The sequence below is a fragment of the Scomber scombrus genome, chromosome 14 (assembly GCF_963691925.1).
Source record: "Scomber scombrus chromosome 14, fScoSco1.1, whole genome shotgun sequence".
Lineage (NCBI taxonomy): Eukaryota > Metazoa > Chordata > Actinopteri > Scombriformes > Scombridae > Scomber > Scomber scombrus.
Genome location: NC_084983.1, coordinates 16209991 through 16227726, shown reverse-complemented (window position 1 = coordinate 16227726; position 17736 = coordinate 16209991). Strand labels below are relative to the sequence as shown.

At 40.9% G+C, this 17736-nt stretch overlaps 1 protein-coding gene across 2 annotated transcripts; it reads left to right on the top strand.

The window, feature by feature from the left end:
* The first annotated feature begins 6659 nt into the window (after positions 1 to 6659).
* Positions 6660 to 17088, top strand: LOC133994237 (ubiquitin carboxyl-terminal hydrolase 2-like). Of its 2 annotated transcripts, none has more exons than XM_062433465.1 (12): positions 6660 to 6913; positions 12129 to 12176; positions 12295 to 12418; positions 13405 to 13516; positions 13647 to 13757; positions 14095 to 14159; positions 14244 to 14347; positions 14591 to 14671; positions 14767 to 14845; positions 15577 to 15684; positions 15794 to 15914; positions 16885 to 17088. In XM_062433465.1, the coding sequence occupies exons 1-12, from the start codon at positions 6707 to 6709 to the stop codon at positions 16988 to 16990; spliced, it is 1266 nt and encodes a 421-aa protein (XP_062289449.1). In that variant the 5' UTR covers positions 6660 to 6706; the 3' UTR covers positions 16991 to 17088. The 2 variants fall into 2 exon arrangements, with proteins under 2 accessions (XP_062289449.1, XP_062289448.1); XM_062433464.1 differs by having other exon boundaries at positions 12126 to 12176.
* The last annotated feature ends 648 nt before the right edge of the window (positions 17089 to 17736 follow it).

Sequence of the window (17736 nt, the reverse complement as noted above, 5' to 3'; positions counted from 1 at the left end):
CCGCTGAAGAACCAGGCGGACGTGCTGGTGGTGTTCCTCCAGAGACTTGGAGAAGATGAGGATGTCGTCTATGTACACCACTACAAAGATGTTAAGCATGTCTCTCAGCACGTCGTTCACAAGGGCTTGGAAAACGGCCGGGGCATTGGACAGGCCAAACGGCATAACTAGATACTCGAAGTGGCCAAGATGGGTGTTGAAGGCCGTTTTCCATTCGTCGCCCTCCCTGATCCGGACTAAGTGGTATGCGTTGCGGAGGTCAAGCTTCGTGAAAACTCTGGCATGAGTAAGTGGCTCGAGGGTGGAGCTGATAAGGGGAAGAGGATATTTATTCTTCACCGTGAGTTTGTTTAGCCCACGGTAATCAATACATGGTCTCAGGCCGCCATCCTTTTTCGCCACAAAGAAAAAGCCTGCTGCAAGGGGGGAAGACGAGGGTCTGATGATGCCTGAATGCAGGGATTCCGCAATGTAGTTGCGCATTGCTTCCTTCTCTGGAAGAGAGATGTTGTAAAGCCGTCCCTTCGGGAAGGGGGCCCCAGGTAGGAGATTGATGGCACAATCATACGGCCGGTGAGGGGGAAGCGACAGAGCCCGGTCCTTGCTAAACACTGGGGCAAGATCATGGTACTCGGGGGGAACACCTGTGAGGTCTGGGGGAGAGGACACCGCTTTGGAACCACAGGGCGGGGACAGTGCAGAACGCAGGCAGGTTGCATGGCAAGTCGTGCTCCATCCCAGGATCCGACCGGAGGCCCAGGAGATGTGGGGCTCATGCTTCTCCAACCAAGGTCGACCCAACACCAAGGGCGCAGTCGGGGCACGAAGAACAAAGAAACAGATGGACTCGGTGTGATTACCTGAAAAGGTGAGCATGAGGGGCCTGGTAGAATAGGAGATAGCGCCCAATGGACTTCCGTCTATGGCCTGGGGGAACAACGAGTGGTCTAAGGAAACCAAGGGGACACCTGCTTGGCGAGCAAAGGAATAGTCCATGAGGCACTCATCCGCACCAGAGTCAATGAAGGTGCTGACAGAAAGTGTCTCTGTGCCCCAGGACAGCGTAACAGGGAAGAGGCGGTTGGGATTCTTCTTGGGCTGGGGGAAAATCGTCTTGCTCACCAGTATAGCCCCTACCAGCGAGCAGGATCTTTTGGGCGAGTGGGGCAAGAGCGAATGAAATGATTTGACTCACCACAGTAGAGACACAGCCTGTTGTTCAGTCTCTGTTCCCTCTCCTCTGGTGTGAGTCGTGATCGGCCGATCTCCATGGGTTCCCCTGGGCCAGGTGTAGAAGGAGCCGGGGAACGCAGAGGTGAAGGAGGGGGCTGAGCTCGGCTGGCAGAAAACAGAGTGGGAACTTCCGTAGCTGGGCGGTGAGAGGGTTGGCGAGGAGAGCTTTGATGGACTCTGTCTGTGCGTCGTTCCTGAAGCCGGGAGTCCATCTGGAGGGCCAGGGATATTAAGTCGTTGAGGGTCTCGGGGCAGTCACGGACAATGAGATCCTTAATGGCATCACTCAGCCCCTTGCGATAAACACTGAGAAGAGCATTGGTGTCCCATCGGCTCTCCGCTGCCAGGATCCGGAACTCCAGGGTATACTGAGCCACAGAGCGAGACCCCTGACGGATTACCAGCAAACGACTGGCGGCGTCCTTCCCGTCTACAGGGTGATCGAACACTGCCTGAAACTCCCTCTTAAACTGTGCGTAGTCGGTAGCCAGAGAAAGGTTGCCTTCAACTGCAGCTATAGCCCAGCTGAGAGCCTCATCAACAAGAAGAGACATGACCAAGGCAATCCTAGACCCATCGGAAGAATATCTGGATGGCTGATGAGTGAAAAGTAACCCACATTGAGCGAGGAAACCCCGACAGCGGTTGAAATCTCCGTCGAAGGGCCTAGGGCTGACTAAGTTGGGCTCAGACTGGGGGTGCGCTTGGACTGGGGAGGCCGCAGAACCCGCTGCTACACTGGGAGGGCTGGGGCTGGTGTTGGCGACGGGATCTGGAAGTCCGCTGACAGGGGTTTGGGCTGTAAGGGTATCCAGGGATTTCTGAATGTCGGCCAAAGCTCCGGAGATGGCGCTCACTTGCATGGAAAGGGACGCCACAGATCCTACTGTGGAACGGGAGGCATTTTCCAGCACTGCAATACGACTTTGCACAGTGGGAAAGGCCTTCTTCAACTCCTGCTGCAGCTCGGCAAGGTCAAAGGCCTGCTTGGCAATCAAACCTCCTAATTCTGCAGGAGTCTGGTTCCCTGCCCCTGGGGACCCGGCTTGGCTCATATTGGCTTGAACGTTCTGTTAAGCTCTAAAGTCCCAGTAGCCAAATGTGCCAGGTACCCCAGAGACAAAGACACAGAATCGTGGTGCAAGTTTAACAGATTTATTAAAGGGGCGTTACGTCGGAGTGGAGCTGGGCCGAGGAGGGAGAGAGGGGGTATCCTGGGAGAGGTGAGAGGGTGGAGGGTCCACGTGGTGGTTTGGTGGGGGTGAAGGTGAGGGGCTTGGAAGGCGTGGATGGAGCGAGGAGACACTGGGTTTGCGGAGGGAGCCTGGAACAAACACAAAAGAGAACAGGGTTAGCAAGAATACAACACAGTCTTTCACGAGTGCCGAAAATGCTGCTAGGACACAGCCGGCTAAACTGACCACAATAGTCAACGTTCAAGCGGCGGGCGCCTCCTCTCAGCCTCCTTTTATACTCAGGCAGCGTAGATGTGGAGCAGCTGGGCTGCTCGTCATCCTCATTGCCAGCACCTGTGCTGGGCTGACTGGCTGCTGGCTGCTGGGCAGCCCCAACATCAAATCTGATAAACTTAGCAAATCTTCTTCTATGCACGTGGGCGGTAATTATAAGGTATAAAAGGGATTCCCTCACTGAATGTTTTAGACATGAGTAATGTTTGAGGTGTTCTCTCACTGACGCACTGTAATTATTTCTATGGTGTGGAAGCCAAATGGGAGTGGGATTGTCCCACTAGTCTGTAACTGGTCAGACCTTTTCTTATTTTTCCTTATATTGTCAACAAATCTCATGTTGCACAGCCAAACCAACAATAATAACCCTATGAATGATAATGTGATTGCTGTTATTAGTCTTTGGAGCCATTTGTAACCCTACTGTTTGGGTTTTGACGTTTGACAGCTGTAAAAACACCCCAAATGTCTTTTACCCTGAAATTTGATGACTTTTCTTAAAATGAAAATGCTTTAAATTGTTATACTTTTGTATAGGTGCAACAAATGTCTGTCCATTGAGGCTGTTCCAGGACAAATTTGACCCGTATCTATTGACATGTCTTTTAGTTAAATGAATAGTTAATAGTTTTAATAAGATAGTAGTTATGAGGATTTCTTTTTATGATGTAGCAGTGAAGACTGATGGCTCTAATGGTTTTACAATAAACCCCACAGCTCCATAAAGTTCTTGTGATTTTCAGTTTCAATAAAATACATTTAAATATGTTATATTTTCATGTCTTAGGTAAAATAGGACATGATATTGTGTGATAGGCGTAGGCTCCAACACTAAGGAACTCTCTACCTTTAGGTTTACGATCTGCGTAAACTACGATCCCTAACCCTTACATACTGTTCATTTTTACATTTGAGAGCTGTAAAAACACCCAAAACACATTTCTTTTAGTCAGAGTTTTCCTAATATGAGCCCAAATATACGAAAACGTTTTTTATGTTTTTAATTTTTGTGCAGCTAAGACACATTTTTATATATGCAATTGTACAAATTTGATCTGTATTTATAACAAAATTCAAAAAAATCTGACATTTAAACATGTTGTATTCATCATATATATATATAAATGCTGTCCTGGACCATAAAATAGTGATTGTGAATGTCTTCTAATTAAACAGAAGGATTAATCAAACATTTATTAATGAATGATGGTGAATTTATGAGTGTGAATTTGTGTAGAGACTAATTATGAGTCACAATATGAACATTATTTAAGGGTTAAATTGTTTTAAATACTTTCTTCTCTGCAAGTCCTCTGTTTCCTCTGTGCTTTAGCGTTTATATTTTTATGATCTTTTATGTTTTAATCTAGTTTTTATTACTATTGTATGTTTTTATTGTGTCTGTTTATTTAATGTTTGCACGTTTTTATGGCCTTTTGGTATTTTGTGAAGCACTTTGTGAATTTTATTTCAGTGAAAGGTGCTATACCAAATATAGTTATTATTCATGTTTTAGGTGATCAACTTAATCAAGTTACCCTTGTACACCAAAAAAAAGAATATAATCAGTAGACTATCTCAAGTTTTTGAGAATAAATTCATGCTCCATAATGAATAAACCATTTTGATTTGATTATGTTTAATTTTTTTAGCTACTTATGTTCACTTCCCTCAACAGACGCCAGGGCCTTTATCTGTGAAATATGATACGTGATAAAAACCCAGTTTCACTCTTCTTCACATGCAATAAGTCGCAATAGTATAAAACCGGATTTATCCGGTGTTACATATGTGCGTTACGTGAGTCTGAAAGACTTTGCTCTGTGTTTCTTGCTCATTGCAAAAAGAAGAATGTGAATGCAGAAGGTTGAAGGTTTACAAGGCAGCAATCAAGCTTCTTATCAGACTGTGATCGCTCTCTGGGTCAAGGTAATAAGCCAGAAACACATTTAAAGAACAAACTGAAGGTCAGAAACTCCCTAAACTCCACTAGAGTCTAAGCTTTTATATTCTTATATTCTCCAACACTTTAAATCTTTTGTGCCTTTTTTACCTTTACCGTGCATATTTGGTGTTAGAAAAGAAAAACAAACTGCAAAGGTTTCACTATGTTCTTAAAGCCTTGTCTTATCAAAGAAATGTGAGTATTGTTGAAATTTGAGTTGTATTACTGATTTAAAATTTAAAAAAAGATGTAGTTGCTGGACAGTTTCATAACGTCTTGAAACAAAACAATGATCCTGTTCAAATAAACGCTGAGTTTCCTGTGCTATTTCTTTATTATCAGCACTGATATGCTGACTGAAGTGCTGACTGAGTAAACCCAAGCCACCTGTGCCCTTGAAATGAAACCAGCTCTTTCTCTAGAAGCATATCATAGTCAGTAACTGTTATACATTGTACAAATGCTTCACTGCTGAATGCATGTAGTCTGGTGTTGGTATAAAACTTCCTCCTCCTCCAGATGTCTCACACTTTTACCTACAAGAAAGTAAAAAAGTATGATGAGTATTGACATACTCTGCTTTTTCCTACATTTTCTCAGTAGCCAGCAGTTGTCGTGTAAGCATAAAGACAAAAAAAGTACCCTATCTTGAAGCATTACCATCAAAATGTATTTAAAGTATCAAAAATAAAATTACTCATATCAGATTTGGATTATAATTATAGATGCATTCATGTGTGAGTGTCACTTAAATATTGCGGTTGGTGAACGTGGGGCTAATTTAAACCCTTTTATGTACTGCAATACATTATTTCAACACTTATTTGTTGATTATTAAATATCTTGTATCAATATTGTGAGTCTGCAAAGCAAACTAGTAGCTGTCAAATAAATGGAGAGGAGTAAACAGCACAAGTATAAAGCAGAATAAAAATAATTAAATACTCAAGTAAAGTACAAGTACCTCAAAATTGTACTGCACTAACAGTACTTTAGTGAATGTACTTAGTTTCTTAATTAAATGTACATGAACTGTTGACTGTCAGAGAAAACCAACCAGCATCAATGCCTTCTTTGATTTGTAAAGAATCCATTTAGTCTATCCAAAAAAACCTGAATTAAATTCAGTAGAGCAGTAACTCTCATTAATGTGCTTTGTAATAAATCATTGGTGTTAATGAAATATAATATCAAGGAAACCAAGTCATTATCTCATCTCTCTGCTTCTTTGTCTCTTGCAGCTCTGCACTGCAGAGGTTGTAACATATCTAAGAAAACATCTCGTCAAATAAAAAGTGAATATTTTTTAAAGCTGATTGGTTTTATACAGATAAAAACAGCTTCCAAGTGACCAGTTAATGTCAAAGAAAACTATATTAACCAATGTAAGTAGAAATAAGATCATTTATTCCGCTTGATAACTGACAAACCCCCATTTATTTTATATTTTAAAACACTTAAATTAAAAGGAAATGGCCAGTAACTCTCCTGCATGTGCTCTACCCCTGCAATTTAACCAAAAACAAGCCATGGCCATAAATTAAATCTAATATTAATCCATTCAAGTGACAATCTCATCACTTACAGATACATTTTTAGCTGATTTAACAGCAATAAAACTGTATTTTTCCCACCAGTGTCAATGTTTTTTTAATGTTCCTGCACAAAAACTGACAAGAAGCCATTCAGTATCCATTTCAGGAGACCAGTGGCTCCTTTTCATGTGTAATTTATAGTATAAGTAGCCATTGCTGTATATGAAATCTTACATTAATTCAACTGAGTCACCTTCTTATTACATAACAGCTTCTTCTCGTCTCACTATGCAATGTAAGAGTTTTTTCCTACAGCACCTGAAGGCAGCATGAGTCCTCTCTGGGTGGGAGGGGACATACATAGCAGCACGCAGTAAAAACTAAACACACCACCTCCTGAGTTATTCTCTATGCTGAGGAGATTGTGCGCAGGTATAGAAGCGACTGACAGCCTGCAGATACAGACGCACAGAGAGAAATTGAGTTTCCCTTGACACATCCTCAGTGGAGCAGCCTGTCAGTGGATGATAGCAGTGTGCCATCCATCCTGGTGTCGGACAGTATTCAACAGCGCAGCCATGCCGTCTCTGCGACACTCATACACGGTGACAGTACCGGAGGAACCGGCCGCTTTCCCCGTAGACAAAGCCGACCTGCGGCGCAAGAGTCCGGCGTTGTCCCGGTCCATGCTGGTGTCCACATTCATGGGACTGATCATCAACCAGGCCAAGGTGAGTTTAAACCGACCCCCTCCTCACATACACACACACACACACACACACATAAACACACACTGCACACCTGCCTCTGACTGTCTCACCTGTGTGTGTGTAAAGGCATCCTCCTCCTACTGGCACCATTACATTTTCTTAACTTTAAACATAAAAAAAGGAAACATTTTTTGTGGCTCCTTGTGTGCTCTTTTTTTTTTTTTTTTTTTTTTTACTTTGCACTGCTTTATTTTAGGGGTGCAAAAGCCTTAAAATAAAATTATAGGCCTATAGGCTAGCTTTGATGAATTGCCAAGTAGTATGATGAGTTTTGTTTTACTTTCATTAAGGGCAATGCAACTTTTCTGAAATTTGCTACAAATGCTGTTGCAGAAATATATATTTGTGTCAAGTATTATATCAACTTTGGCAAAAATTGCATATTTATGTCTTAATAAAGAAAAAAACTGACATGCTTTTGCACTGAAAGCATGTTTTATGTTCTATTTTTCCACACAAATATCACAGCAAAATTATAGTAAACAAAGATGGTCACTTTAAAGTCATTCACTGTTTGAATGAAATCAGCAGATGAGCAAGTTTTGTATTTAAAAAAAGAAGAAACTGCAAAATCACAGTGATAACTAAATCAAATCAATACATCTCATTCAGCTTTGAAATCATATGCAAGGCCAAACAGAACTTTGTGTAGGGCCAAATCTGACCTTTGGGCTCACATCAGCCTAGAAGTGGAGAATGACTGAGCTGTAAGCACACATCAATCAATCTCAATCAATCAATCTTTATTTGTATAGCGCCAAATCACAACAAAGTTATCTCAAGGCACTTTACACATAGAGCAGGTTCTAAACCGTACTCTTCAAGTTTTAATTTATAAAGAGACCCAACATTCCCACATGAGCAAGCATTTAGCGACAATGGCAAGAAAAAACTCCCTTTTAACAGGAAGAAACATGAACACATGCAATGCAGCAGATTGAAGAAGAACAGCATTTGCCTGCATCCAAATAAGAACTTGAGTGCGACCTTAGTTGCATAATAGGAAGGAGCGTTGCTGATAAGGAATGTGTCCAGACTGACGCCTTTATCATGATCTGTTCAGGACATTTTGTTAAGACACAAGAGATGCCTGCAGCCTGCACATGTTTGTCTCCATGGTGGTTTACAGTAGTGTGAATGAGTTCACTTCACATCTTTGTCCTTGTTAGTACTGTAGGGGATATTATTGGTCTCCACGGAGGATCTGTGCTCACATTGTTGTGTTTGCACTGGTGTTATGGAAAGATGGAAACATAATTGTTGTTTTAGTGTAACCGAGCGTTATGTTTTATGTACTTTGATTTAAGTATTTTACTGCAACGATTAGTCAGTCAACCAAAGGGAAAAATAACACAACTATTTTGATCATTTAATCATTATGTATGCCAAATATTCAGTTGTTGTCACTTCCCAAATGTGAGAATTTGAAGGTTTTCTGTGTTCTACATGACAGTAAACTAAATACCAGGATTTTGGACTGTTGCTCAGACAAAACAGGATGATTGAAGACATCTTTGAGCTTTATAACAGGCATTTTTCTCAATTTTCTGACATTCACCACTCCATATCACCCCTTGTTTCTTTGCTTTCGTCCAGAGTGAAATATTTCAACAAAACTGCTGGATATAGTTTATGCAGACATTCATGATGATTCCTGCTGACTTCGGTGATCCTCTGACTTTTCATTTAGCACCATCGTCATCATCAAAATTTCAATTTGTCATCAGCCTCCACTGTACTTTGAGTTTAAGGCTTATAAGCAAACGTCACCATGACAACATTAAGACAGTGAACTTGGCAAATGTTTTACAGTACCTGCTAAACATCAGCATATTGTCGCTATGAGCGTGGTAGCATGCAGACGTTAGCATTCATCTCAAAGCACCACTAAATACAGCCTGTATGTCTGTAGACTCTTGAGTCTTGTTATTATACGCATCACTGTGCAACTTCTGCCATGTTTCCATAAAGATCAGAGGAAGACAAAAGAAGACTTTCTGGCTTTTCAAAAACTTTGCTTCCAAAATGATCATTGCTATAAAAATATAACTCAACAACTCCGACAGCATTTTAAATGTTTTTTTGTTTTTGTTTTTTTACTTAAGTAGATGTTTTTCATTAGTATTATTTTCTCTGCTCAGTACAGTTTCAGAAAAGTGCCAATATTTCTACTTGGATACTGTATTTTGGCCCATTCCCATCCCTGCTGTCATGTAACAGAGATTTATGTTTATACTGTTTCCAAGGGAGTGGCGAAGCTGGCACCATGTGTGTGTGCAGGAGTGTTGCTTGGTTCGTCACATGTTATATGGCCTTGACCAGGCATGCATAGCTGGTTGAGAACATTACGTTCTCTCGCTCTCTTTCTCTGAAGTCATGCCAACAAGTGGAGAGCGTTCTTGTTCAGAGCGCAGCAATTACCTGAACGCATCGCTTCCTCTGCTTTTTTAGATGGGTCTTTTAAATCACAAGCTACCTGCTGAGTGTGCCGAGCCCCGCTGGTCAGTATTCAGCAGATCAATGCAGCAGACTGGGATTCAAACCATATGGTCACCTTCAAACACTGCAGGGAAGAAAAAGGGGGAAAAAAACAAAAACACTCAAGCCAAACAGGCTGTTAATAGCTTATATTGTCACTGCTCTATTTTCTAGGCTTGAAAAGCCCATCATGAGGCAGCACATCTCTCCACTTTAAGTGTTGATAATGATAACAGCACATTAGGATGTACTAAATCATGTGCTAAATAGACTTTTTACAATGGGCCCTCGAACTGAAACATGTTCAGAGCTACTTGAAAATGTCTTTTGTGCAGTGTAAGCAAATTGTTATCAAGATTCAAGCTCTGCGCTTTAAATCACACTTCATATCTCCAAGTCTGACCACTGTAGCACAAATGTGATGAATTTGCTAAGATAATAAAAGTGCTACAGGTGAAGCACACCGCACAATAAAGCGGGAGTATGCACTTTTCTTTTTTGCAGATACATGTTTAATTTGTCCAGCAGCAGCAAAAGAAAAAAGAAAGACACAGTATAGCTCACACGTATTGCAATCAGCAACAAAATATATATGCACACAAATCCATATTTTGCGTTTGTTCCTTTTATCCATGCTTCCGTCAGCGTGCCGCTACCTTTTGACGCAGTTATTTCCAGATGGAGCCGCTGAGGCGTCAGTAGAGGCGTTGATGCGTAACTGTGCTGACTTGCTCCGAGTCATCATGTTACTCTGTTACTATGTTCCCTCATTCAGGAAGAGCTGCTGCTCACAAGACAGTATGTCAACTGTCAATACTCAGCTACTGGCGTCACTACAACATGCACATGCGGGTGGTACAGAGTAAAATCTAGTAACCACAATTATTCAACTCACTCTCTTTTAAAGAAGTGATACGTAGAGTTTTTCTACTACTTTGTCTAAATTTGATGCAGTGAAATATCTCTGCAACAGGTGACCGGGTTTGGATAAATATTTCTAGTTTTTCCTCGAGGTCAAGCATCGGTAACCAATTATTCTATCCCCTTCAGGGCAACAGAAACATTAAAAACTGCTAGGAAAGCATTCAATTATTGTCTTTGTACTTTTGATGAATCTATATAACTGTAAATTGGTTCCAGTGGATCCCTGCTACAGTTCTGCAAAGGTCAAAATACTGCCAGATTTGGAGCTTTAACTTTACCCAAGATCTGATATTCATGTATTAATTTTTACTCAGGTAGAGGGATCAGGTATAACTAACGATTATTTGATTAATCTGTTAATTATTTTGTCAATTAATCCATTGGTTGTCTAAAAAAATATATTGATCACTGTTTCCCAAAGCACAAACTGTGCCCTCAACAGCCCACAACCCAAAGATATTCATCTCTGTGATACAACAGAGCATCTTGTGATTGCTCTGGCATTTCGTGGTCGTGCATACATCCGCAGTCTCGATCTAAAAGTAACTCTATCATCAGGTCCGATGCATCAAACTGAGCCTACAGATGATTAACACGTCACTGCAAGTGGCACCGGATACGTCAAGCACTAAACCGGCTGATCCTCGACTCGGCCAGTGATGTGCAACTCTCCACACACACATTGACACGGCGTCCTGTCCTGCTGATTCTCAGTAGAGCCTTTCTCCTCGGTCTGCATCACATGCTGGTGTGATGCCACCGCGGTGCGGGTGGTGGCACGCAGAGGTTAGGACTGTGACATTTCATCAGAGCATGTGGAACAGTCGCTGATATCCGCAGCACAGTGGCTTCAACGCTGCCAGCAATGTGACCATCAAGTGGTATGCATCAGATGAATACCACGCAGTCCTTCGAGGCTTTAGTCACACTCGAGTGATGTAACAAGGTTGCTGTCATACAGTAGTTTCATCGTACTGTGCAGGCTGAAGTGTTTCTCTGTTGGCGGCATCAATACGTCTTAATATAGTCACTGGACATTAGAGCTGTAACAATAAGTTGATTAAAAACAGAAAATTAACTGTTAATCATTGTGAGGATTTAATGCTTTTCTTTTTCTTGCATTTTGTACTGTTGGTTGGACAAAATATGGCATTTTTTCATTATTCCCTGCCCTTTTTTCATCCCAACAATTAATGGAGAAAGCCATTGGCAAATTAATCGACAATGAAAATAATCGTTAGCTGCAGTCCTTACTTGATGTTAATTGTGGGAACACAAGGGACAATAGCTCTGAAAACCGACAGCTCCTATTCATTCATTCATTCGTTTATTCATAGTTTAAATCTGGATTACCATGACTCACGTTCTACCCACACGATAAGCCCAGTTTTGCCCATAAAAATCACACTTCCATCTTAAATTAATCAGCCCACACACTGTATGTACACGCGGGTCCACTTCTAGCCCACTTTGACCCAGTCATGAGCCCAAAGTGGAAGCTGATCTTGGCCCCTCAACTGATCCCCATTACCAGAAACATAAATTGAGATATTTGCGCTTTTATCAACAAAGTGGCCTTAAAAAATTGTGTGTTAATGATAAAGATGAATCAACATGTTTCCTTCAGAGCTTCACTTATTGAATAATAGGTCAAATGTTTCTGCAGGCTGTTTAAAAGTTTAATGGGGTATCTGGTGAACGTATCATGCCCCAACAAATATAATATGAGTGAATCTGAATCTTCTCTTTCTCTTTCTCTTTCTCTTTTCAGCAGAACAAGAGTCCTCAAGGCTTGGTTGGGCTGAGGAACTTGGGTAACACGGTAAGTGCTTTTACTTCACTTTGTGTTTGTCCAATGCTTCACACTGAAACCCCTAAATGAGTCTTTATATTCATTTAATTAACTTTTTTCTTTTTCTGTGTCTCGTTTTGATTTCCAGTGTTTCATGAACTCCATCCTACAGTGTCTGAGTAACACTCCGGACCTGAGGGACTACTGCCTGAGAAACGTTCACCGCTCAGACCTCAACAACAACTGCAGGTCTAACGCCGCTCTTATGGAGGGTAAGACGATCCTCCAAGCTGTTAAACCACATGTTAGCCGCATAATGAGGAACACTGCCCACCTGTTTAATGCTTTGTCAATGTTGAGTCACAAATATGTCACAAATTGTCAGCTTGTATGTATTTACACTCCCCTGTCTTTGTTCTTTAAACTATACATTGCTGTGGAGTGCAAACATGTGACAACTTTATACCCTGAACATTAAAAAGTTGCCCTTTCACAGAGTAGACAGACTAGACAGACTAGACTACTATCATCAAACTACAGTCAGATCACATTAAACTTAAATTATAATTTGCTTGCACCAGATTATTTCATGCCCGCAGTGCTTTTTTAGAGGGTGTGTTTGCACAGCATGTTCACACAGGTTATCACTGTAACTCCATGTATGAATATCCTCAGAATATCATTACTTTCTCAGCAGTTGTTTGTACCTGTAATTAGTACAAAACAGTTGCCTCACCAGTTTTGGGTTTGTTTTTATATGATGTTTTGCCAGCAAAGACAGTGAGAAGCAGTTGAAAGCCCTGGAAAAAGCTAGTAAGTTCCCAAGGTGAAGAATAAACTTCATGCCCAAACAAGTATAAGATTAGGTCAGGATAAAAAAAATGTCATTGCTTTACCATTAAAAAATCTCCACACTTGTTTTCATACATATATTATTTTCATTCAAATAAGAGGATGTTTTTATTTAATCAATAAAGTTTCAACTCTATTATATTTGTATGGCACACACATATGTACACATGGAGGTATAAGGACATATTATGTGCACAGTGCATGGTTGTGAAAAATAAAGCTTTAAAAAAAGCTAAAGATTAAAATAGAACCACTTTTGAGCACAAATGAAAACCCAAAGAAATTTAGAATAAAATAAAAAGTGATTAAATGCAGTATACAAACACGAAACAAAAACATCTTCTTTATGATGATTATGGTCTAATCTTCTTTGTCTTTCTCTCTCTCTTTCGCTCTTTTATCTCAGAGTTTGCTAAGCTGACTCAGAGCCTGTGGACCTCTGTGAAAGACGAGGCCATCAGTCCCTCTGATTTCAAGAGCCAGATCCAGAGATACGCTCCCAAATTTGTGGGTTGCAAGTAAGTCTTCCCTCTCTTTTTAACTATACACCTTTTCATTTAAAGTAATTAAACATGACTCAATAATGTCTGATGTCAGAAATGTAGCAGGGTAATATAATTACATAATGAATCATCTCTCTGTCTGCAGTCAGCAGGACGCCCAGGAGTTTCTACGCTTCTTATTGGACGGTCTCCATAATGAGGTGAACAGAGTGACAGTCCGTCCTAAGATGTCTGTCGAGGACTTTGACCATCTCTCGTAAGTTGGAACACTGGCCACCTCTCACCTTTACCCCCAATAAGTCACTCATAAACTTCTACCTCGCACCACAACTGTCACCTCGCACCACAAAAAAAAAAGTGTGCCTCATCGAGCTTCAATGTTGGAAATACACTGTATAATTTATCATGTATGTAGCTTCAAGATTTTGTAGTTTATTTTACTCTTGTTATGCAAAAAGGAAGAAGGACCCCACAATACCATTTATTTATCTTTAAAAACACACATTTCAGTTGTTTCCATAACCAGTTTTTACAACATTAAGTATTTCCTATAAAAAATAAACATTTTTAACTTGAATGGTTTTCCTTTACAGGGATGAAGAGAAAGGCAAACGGATGTGGAATATGTATTTGGAAAGAGAGGACAGCAAAGTAGTGGGTAAGTGATATTTGAGCTACTACTGTAGTTGCATCCATCCTTGAAATTGTATGTGTATTAAACATCTTTTTATTCTGCTTGTAGATCTGTTTGTGGGACAGCTGAAAAGCTCTCTGACCTGCACTGTCTGTGGCTTCCGCTCCACCGTGTTTGATCCATTCTGGGATCTATCAATACCTATTGCACAGGTCAGTACACACACATACACTTGACAAAGGTTTTCCACATGTGGAAATTGGCCGTAATGATGATTATTTTTGCGCTGGAGTCCTTGACCAAGAATATAATCTATATTATCTGACTTTTACTGGGTACATCCAATCCTGCCTGTCGTGTCCTGATCATGTTTGACCACCTCAGAAAGCCTCCAGAGGTAATAGAGTTGATGTATTTTGCTGTTTTCTGACTGGTCATGCTTTTTGTTTCTGCAGAAAAACTCAGGCGAGGTGATTCTCAAAGACTGCCTTAGACTCTTCACAAAGGAAGATGTGTTGGATGGAGAAGAGAGACCGGTAAGAAACCTTACATAACAGCACATTTCACATGATATATGGATTATATAGCAGCAGCAACTCATTGGCTTATCTTGTGTTTGCCTCTCCCTCAGACATGCAACAGATGCAAAGCCAGAAGGAAATGTACCAAACGATTCAGCATCCAGAAGTTCCCACAGATTCTTGTGCTTCGTATCCTTTTATTTCACGTTTGACATCAGCTGCACATTTTGTTTATTATTTACAGCACACTCACATGCATTCGAAAGTATGTGCATGTGCTAAAGGTTTGCTAATGATCTGGTAGTTCAATGATCTACCAGAAACATGCATAATTTTGGTGGATTTGGACGATGGAATAGTTGCTCAGCGAGCCGGTGTCCAGTTAAGTGAAGAAACTGCGTGTGCATTATCAAAATAGTGTTTTCAGCAAAAAGAAAAGAGAAGAAAAAGTACCAACAAGCTTGTGAATATAGTTGAGCATGTAGCAGCTGCAGAGCCAGATATTTTCTCAGGAGTAGGTGGAGATAAAAACAGCTGAGAGGAAAGCAAAGACTAGATTTACACTCATCAGGTGGCGAATGTTGCTCTGTGTCTGCTGGATTTGTAAATAAGCAACTTTTTGCTAATCTGTTAGCCACAAGAACTCAGTATTGTGTTTTTAGCTTGTTCTGCTGCCCCCAAGTGGCCAAATAAATAAATAAATCAAGCAATGCTACAAAGAGTAGACAGTATTTTCATGTTTGGGGTGAATAGTAAAGTAAGTAAAACTGTCAAGTATATGTTGTGAAGTTAAAGAACAATGTATTCTACTTAATATTAGGGCTACAACTAACAATTATCTTCATTATAGATTCATTCTAGCGATGTTTTAACGCACATTCATTCCAAGCACAATAATTTGCCTCCTTGACTCCTCTCAGACCTGAAGCGTTTCTCCGACTCAAACATCCGATCCAGCAAACTCTCCACTTATGTCAACTTCCCTCTCAAAGAGCTGGACCTGCGGGAGTTTACTTCAGAGAGCAGCGGTGAGTGTTTGCCGAAGATGACAAGCTGTCACCAGCAGAGAGTGAGGAGGACAAACTCTCAGCTGGATTTTGATGAGTAAGGACTGACAGTGTTGTTTCTTCCTCGCAGAGCGTGCCGTGTACAACCTGTATGCAGTGTCCAATCACTCGGGAAACGCTCTGGGAGGGCATTACACAGCTTACTGCAAGAACCCGGGGCTGGGAGAGTGGTACAGCTACAACGACTCCAGGTATGGACTGCCACCTCTACTTGACATGCAGTATCACCTCACATATCTTCTTATCAGATTAGATGAAGGCTGTATAAACCTGCTGTCAAGTTAAAGTGACCTCATACTAGCTGTATCTAGGTGTGTCAACCTATTGGCATAATTTACTGATGGTAAATTAAATGTGTAGATTGGGTGTATGTGACTGTGGTTTTAAGATAATTGTTAAGTGCCAATTAACACAAGCACACAGGATTAAAACTGGGAAAGAGTTTATATTTCCTTTTTAAATTATTTCATTGGGCCTTTAAGTGTTACAGATCATTAAGTTATTCACTCTCATTGACTTCAAGGCTGTACTTTGTTGATTCAGAATCAGAATCTGGTTTGTTTATCACTTTCATAATAGCCTACACACTCAGCATATATAGGAGTGAAATACGGTTCTCCACAGATCACAGTGTATGTCACATTTAAAAACATAACAAGACACATTTAAAAACATAGAAAGTGCTGATGTATTTACATATGCGATGTGGGGCAGTTTACGCACTGGTATATTTAAAAAGATAGGTAGTGTTGATGTATTTACATGGGCAGTGTGCAGTGACTGAAGCACTGGTGTCTTTAAAAGTGGACAGACAGTGGACATGTTTAATGTGCTGGTGCGTTTGCATGCATCATCCAATGGTGTTGGTGGGGGAGGGGGGGCAGCATTGTGTTGTATTGTATGCAGAACTACGTTAATGTTTAGTGTCAGTGAAAGCTGTGTTGTCCTGATAGTCATGCCTTGTAACTGTAAGGTCATCTTAGAAATCAGCCTTACACTCGCACTGTGTGCTTCCTCGTGTTTCTGCACACCTGTTGTGAACTCTTGTTGTTTAAAAGTGTGGCTTAAAATACATGTATGTCAAATCATGTGTTTGGACCCCATTTGTGGTTATATTTCATTTTAAAAACAACTACATTGTGTACCATTTGTTCTGTGCAGGGTGAGCCCGATGTCTTCCAGCCAAGTTCGCAGCAGCAATGCCTATGTCCTCTTCTACGAGCTGGCCGCCTCCCCTCACAGTAAATATCAGACATGTCGACTCTAGACACTGCAGTCGAGTGATACACTGTTCTGAACTGGGCCTAAAGATGGAGTCCATGGAGTCACACTGCCTGCTGGAGGAGAGCTCCACCTAGTGGAGAGAGTCCTACCATTACAGACACTGAATGCTCAGAGATGTTGTTGAGAGAAAAACACCCTAAGACCTTCATCTGAGTATTTTTGAGGTTAAAGGGTGGATTTGAAGACCCATTCGAGCTTCAAGGACTTCAAGCTGGAACTGACACTGGAAAGAAAAGTGTAGAAATTCAGCTCCAGGCACAGCTGCGAGTCATACTTATGCTTTTTTTTGGAGGATAAGAGGACACTCCACTCAGAGAATGACATTTTTTTTAGTTTATTCTCGCTCACAGAAAATAGATTTTTACACAGCTGTTCCTGGAGTTGAATTCATATCCTTCCTTGTCACTTGAGTGGATATTTTTTCTTTTTTTATGCACTTTAAACACGGACTATTAACCTTAAGGATATTATTATATTATGTGTGAACATTACAGAGACTTCAAAAATGTCTCAAACACTGACTGCAAGTTTATTTAATTTATTCTGTTCGATATTGATGCCGGTAATTTAAAATGCATATATTGTGTGTCATTTAAAGCCTAATGGTTTCCTGTTAGAACAATAGAAATACACTGACGGAGAGAGAGGATGCTTTATGTCGAAGCACATTTTATTTTTGTACTGTATTTATATGCAGCGCAGTGAATGTAACTACTGTGGCAAAGCCAG

What these genes read in the sequence shown, in the direction of transcription:
- LOC133994237 (XM_062433464.1), top strand. Translation starts at nt 6,707, where the DNA reads ATGATAGCAGTGTGCCATCCATCCTGGTGTCGGACAGTATTCAACAGC. An exon ending in TATCAATACCTATTGCACAG is followed by an intron (nt 14,348 to 14,590) that starts GTCAGTACACAC and finishes TTGTTTCTGCAG; the next exon opens with AAAAACTCAGGCGAGGTGAT. An exon ending in GTTTACTTCAGAGAGCAGCG is followed by an intron (nt 15,685 to 15,793) that starts GTGAGTGTTTGC and finishes TCTTCCTCGCAG; the next exon opens with AGCGTGCCGTGTACAACCTG.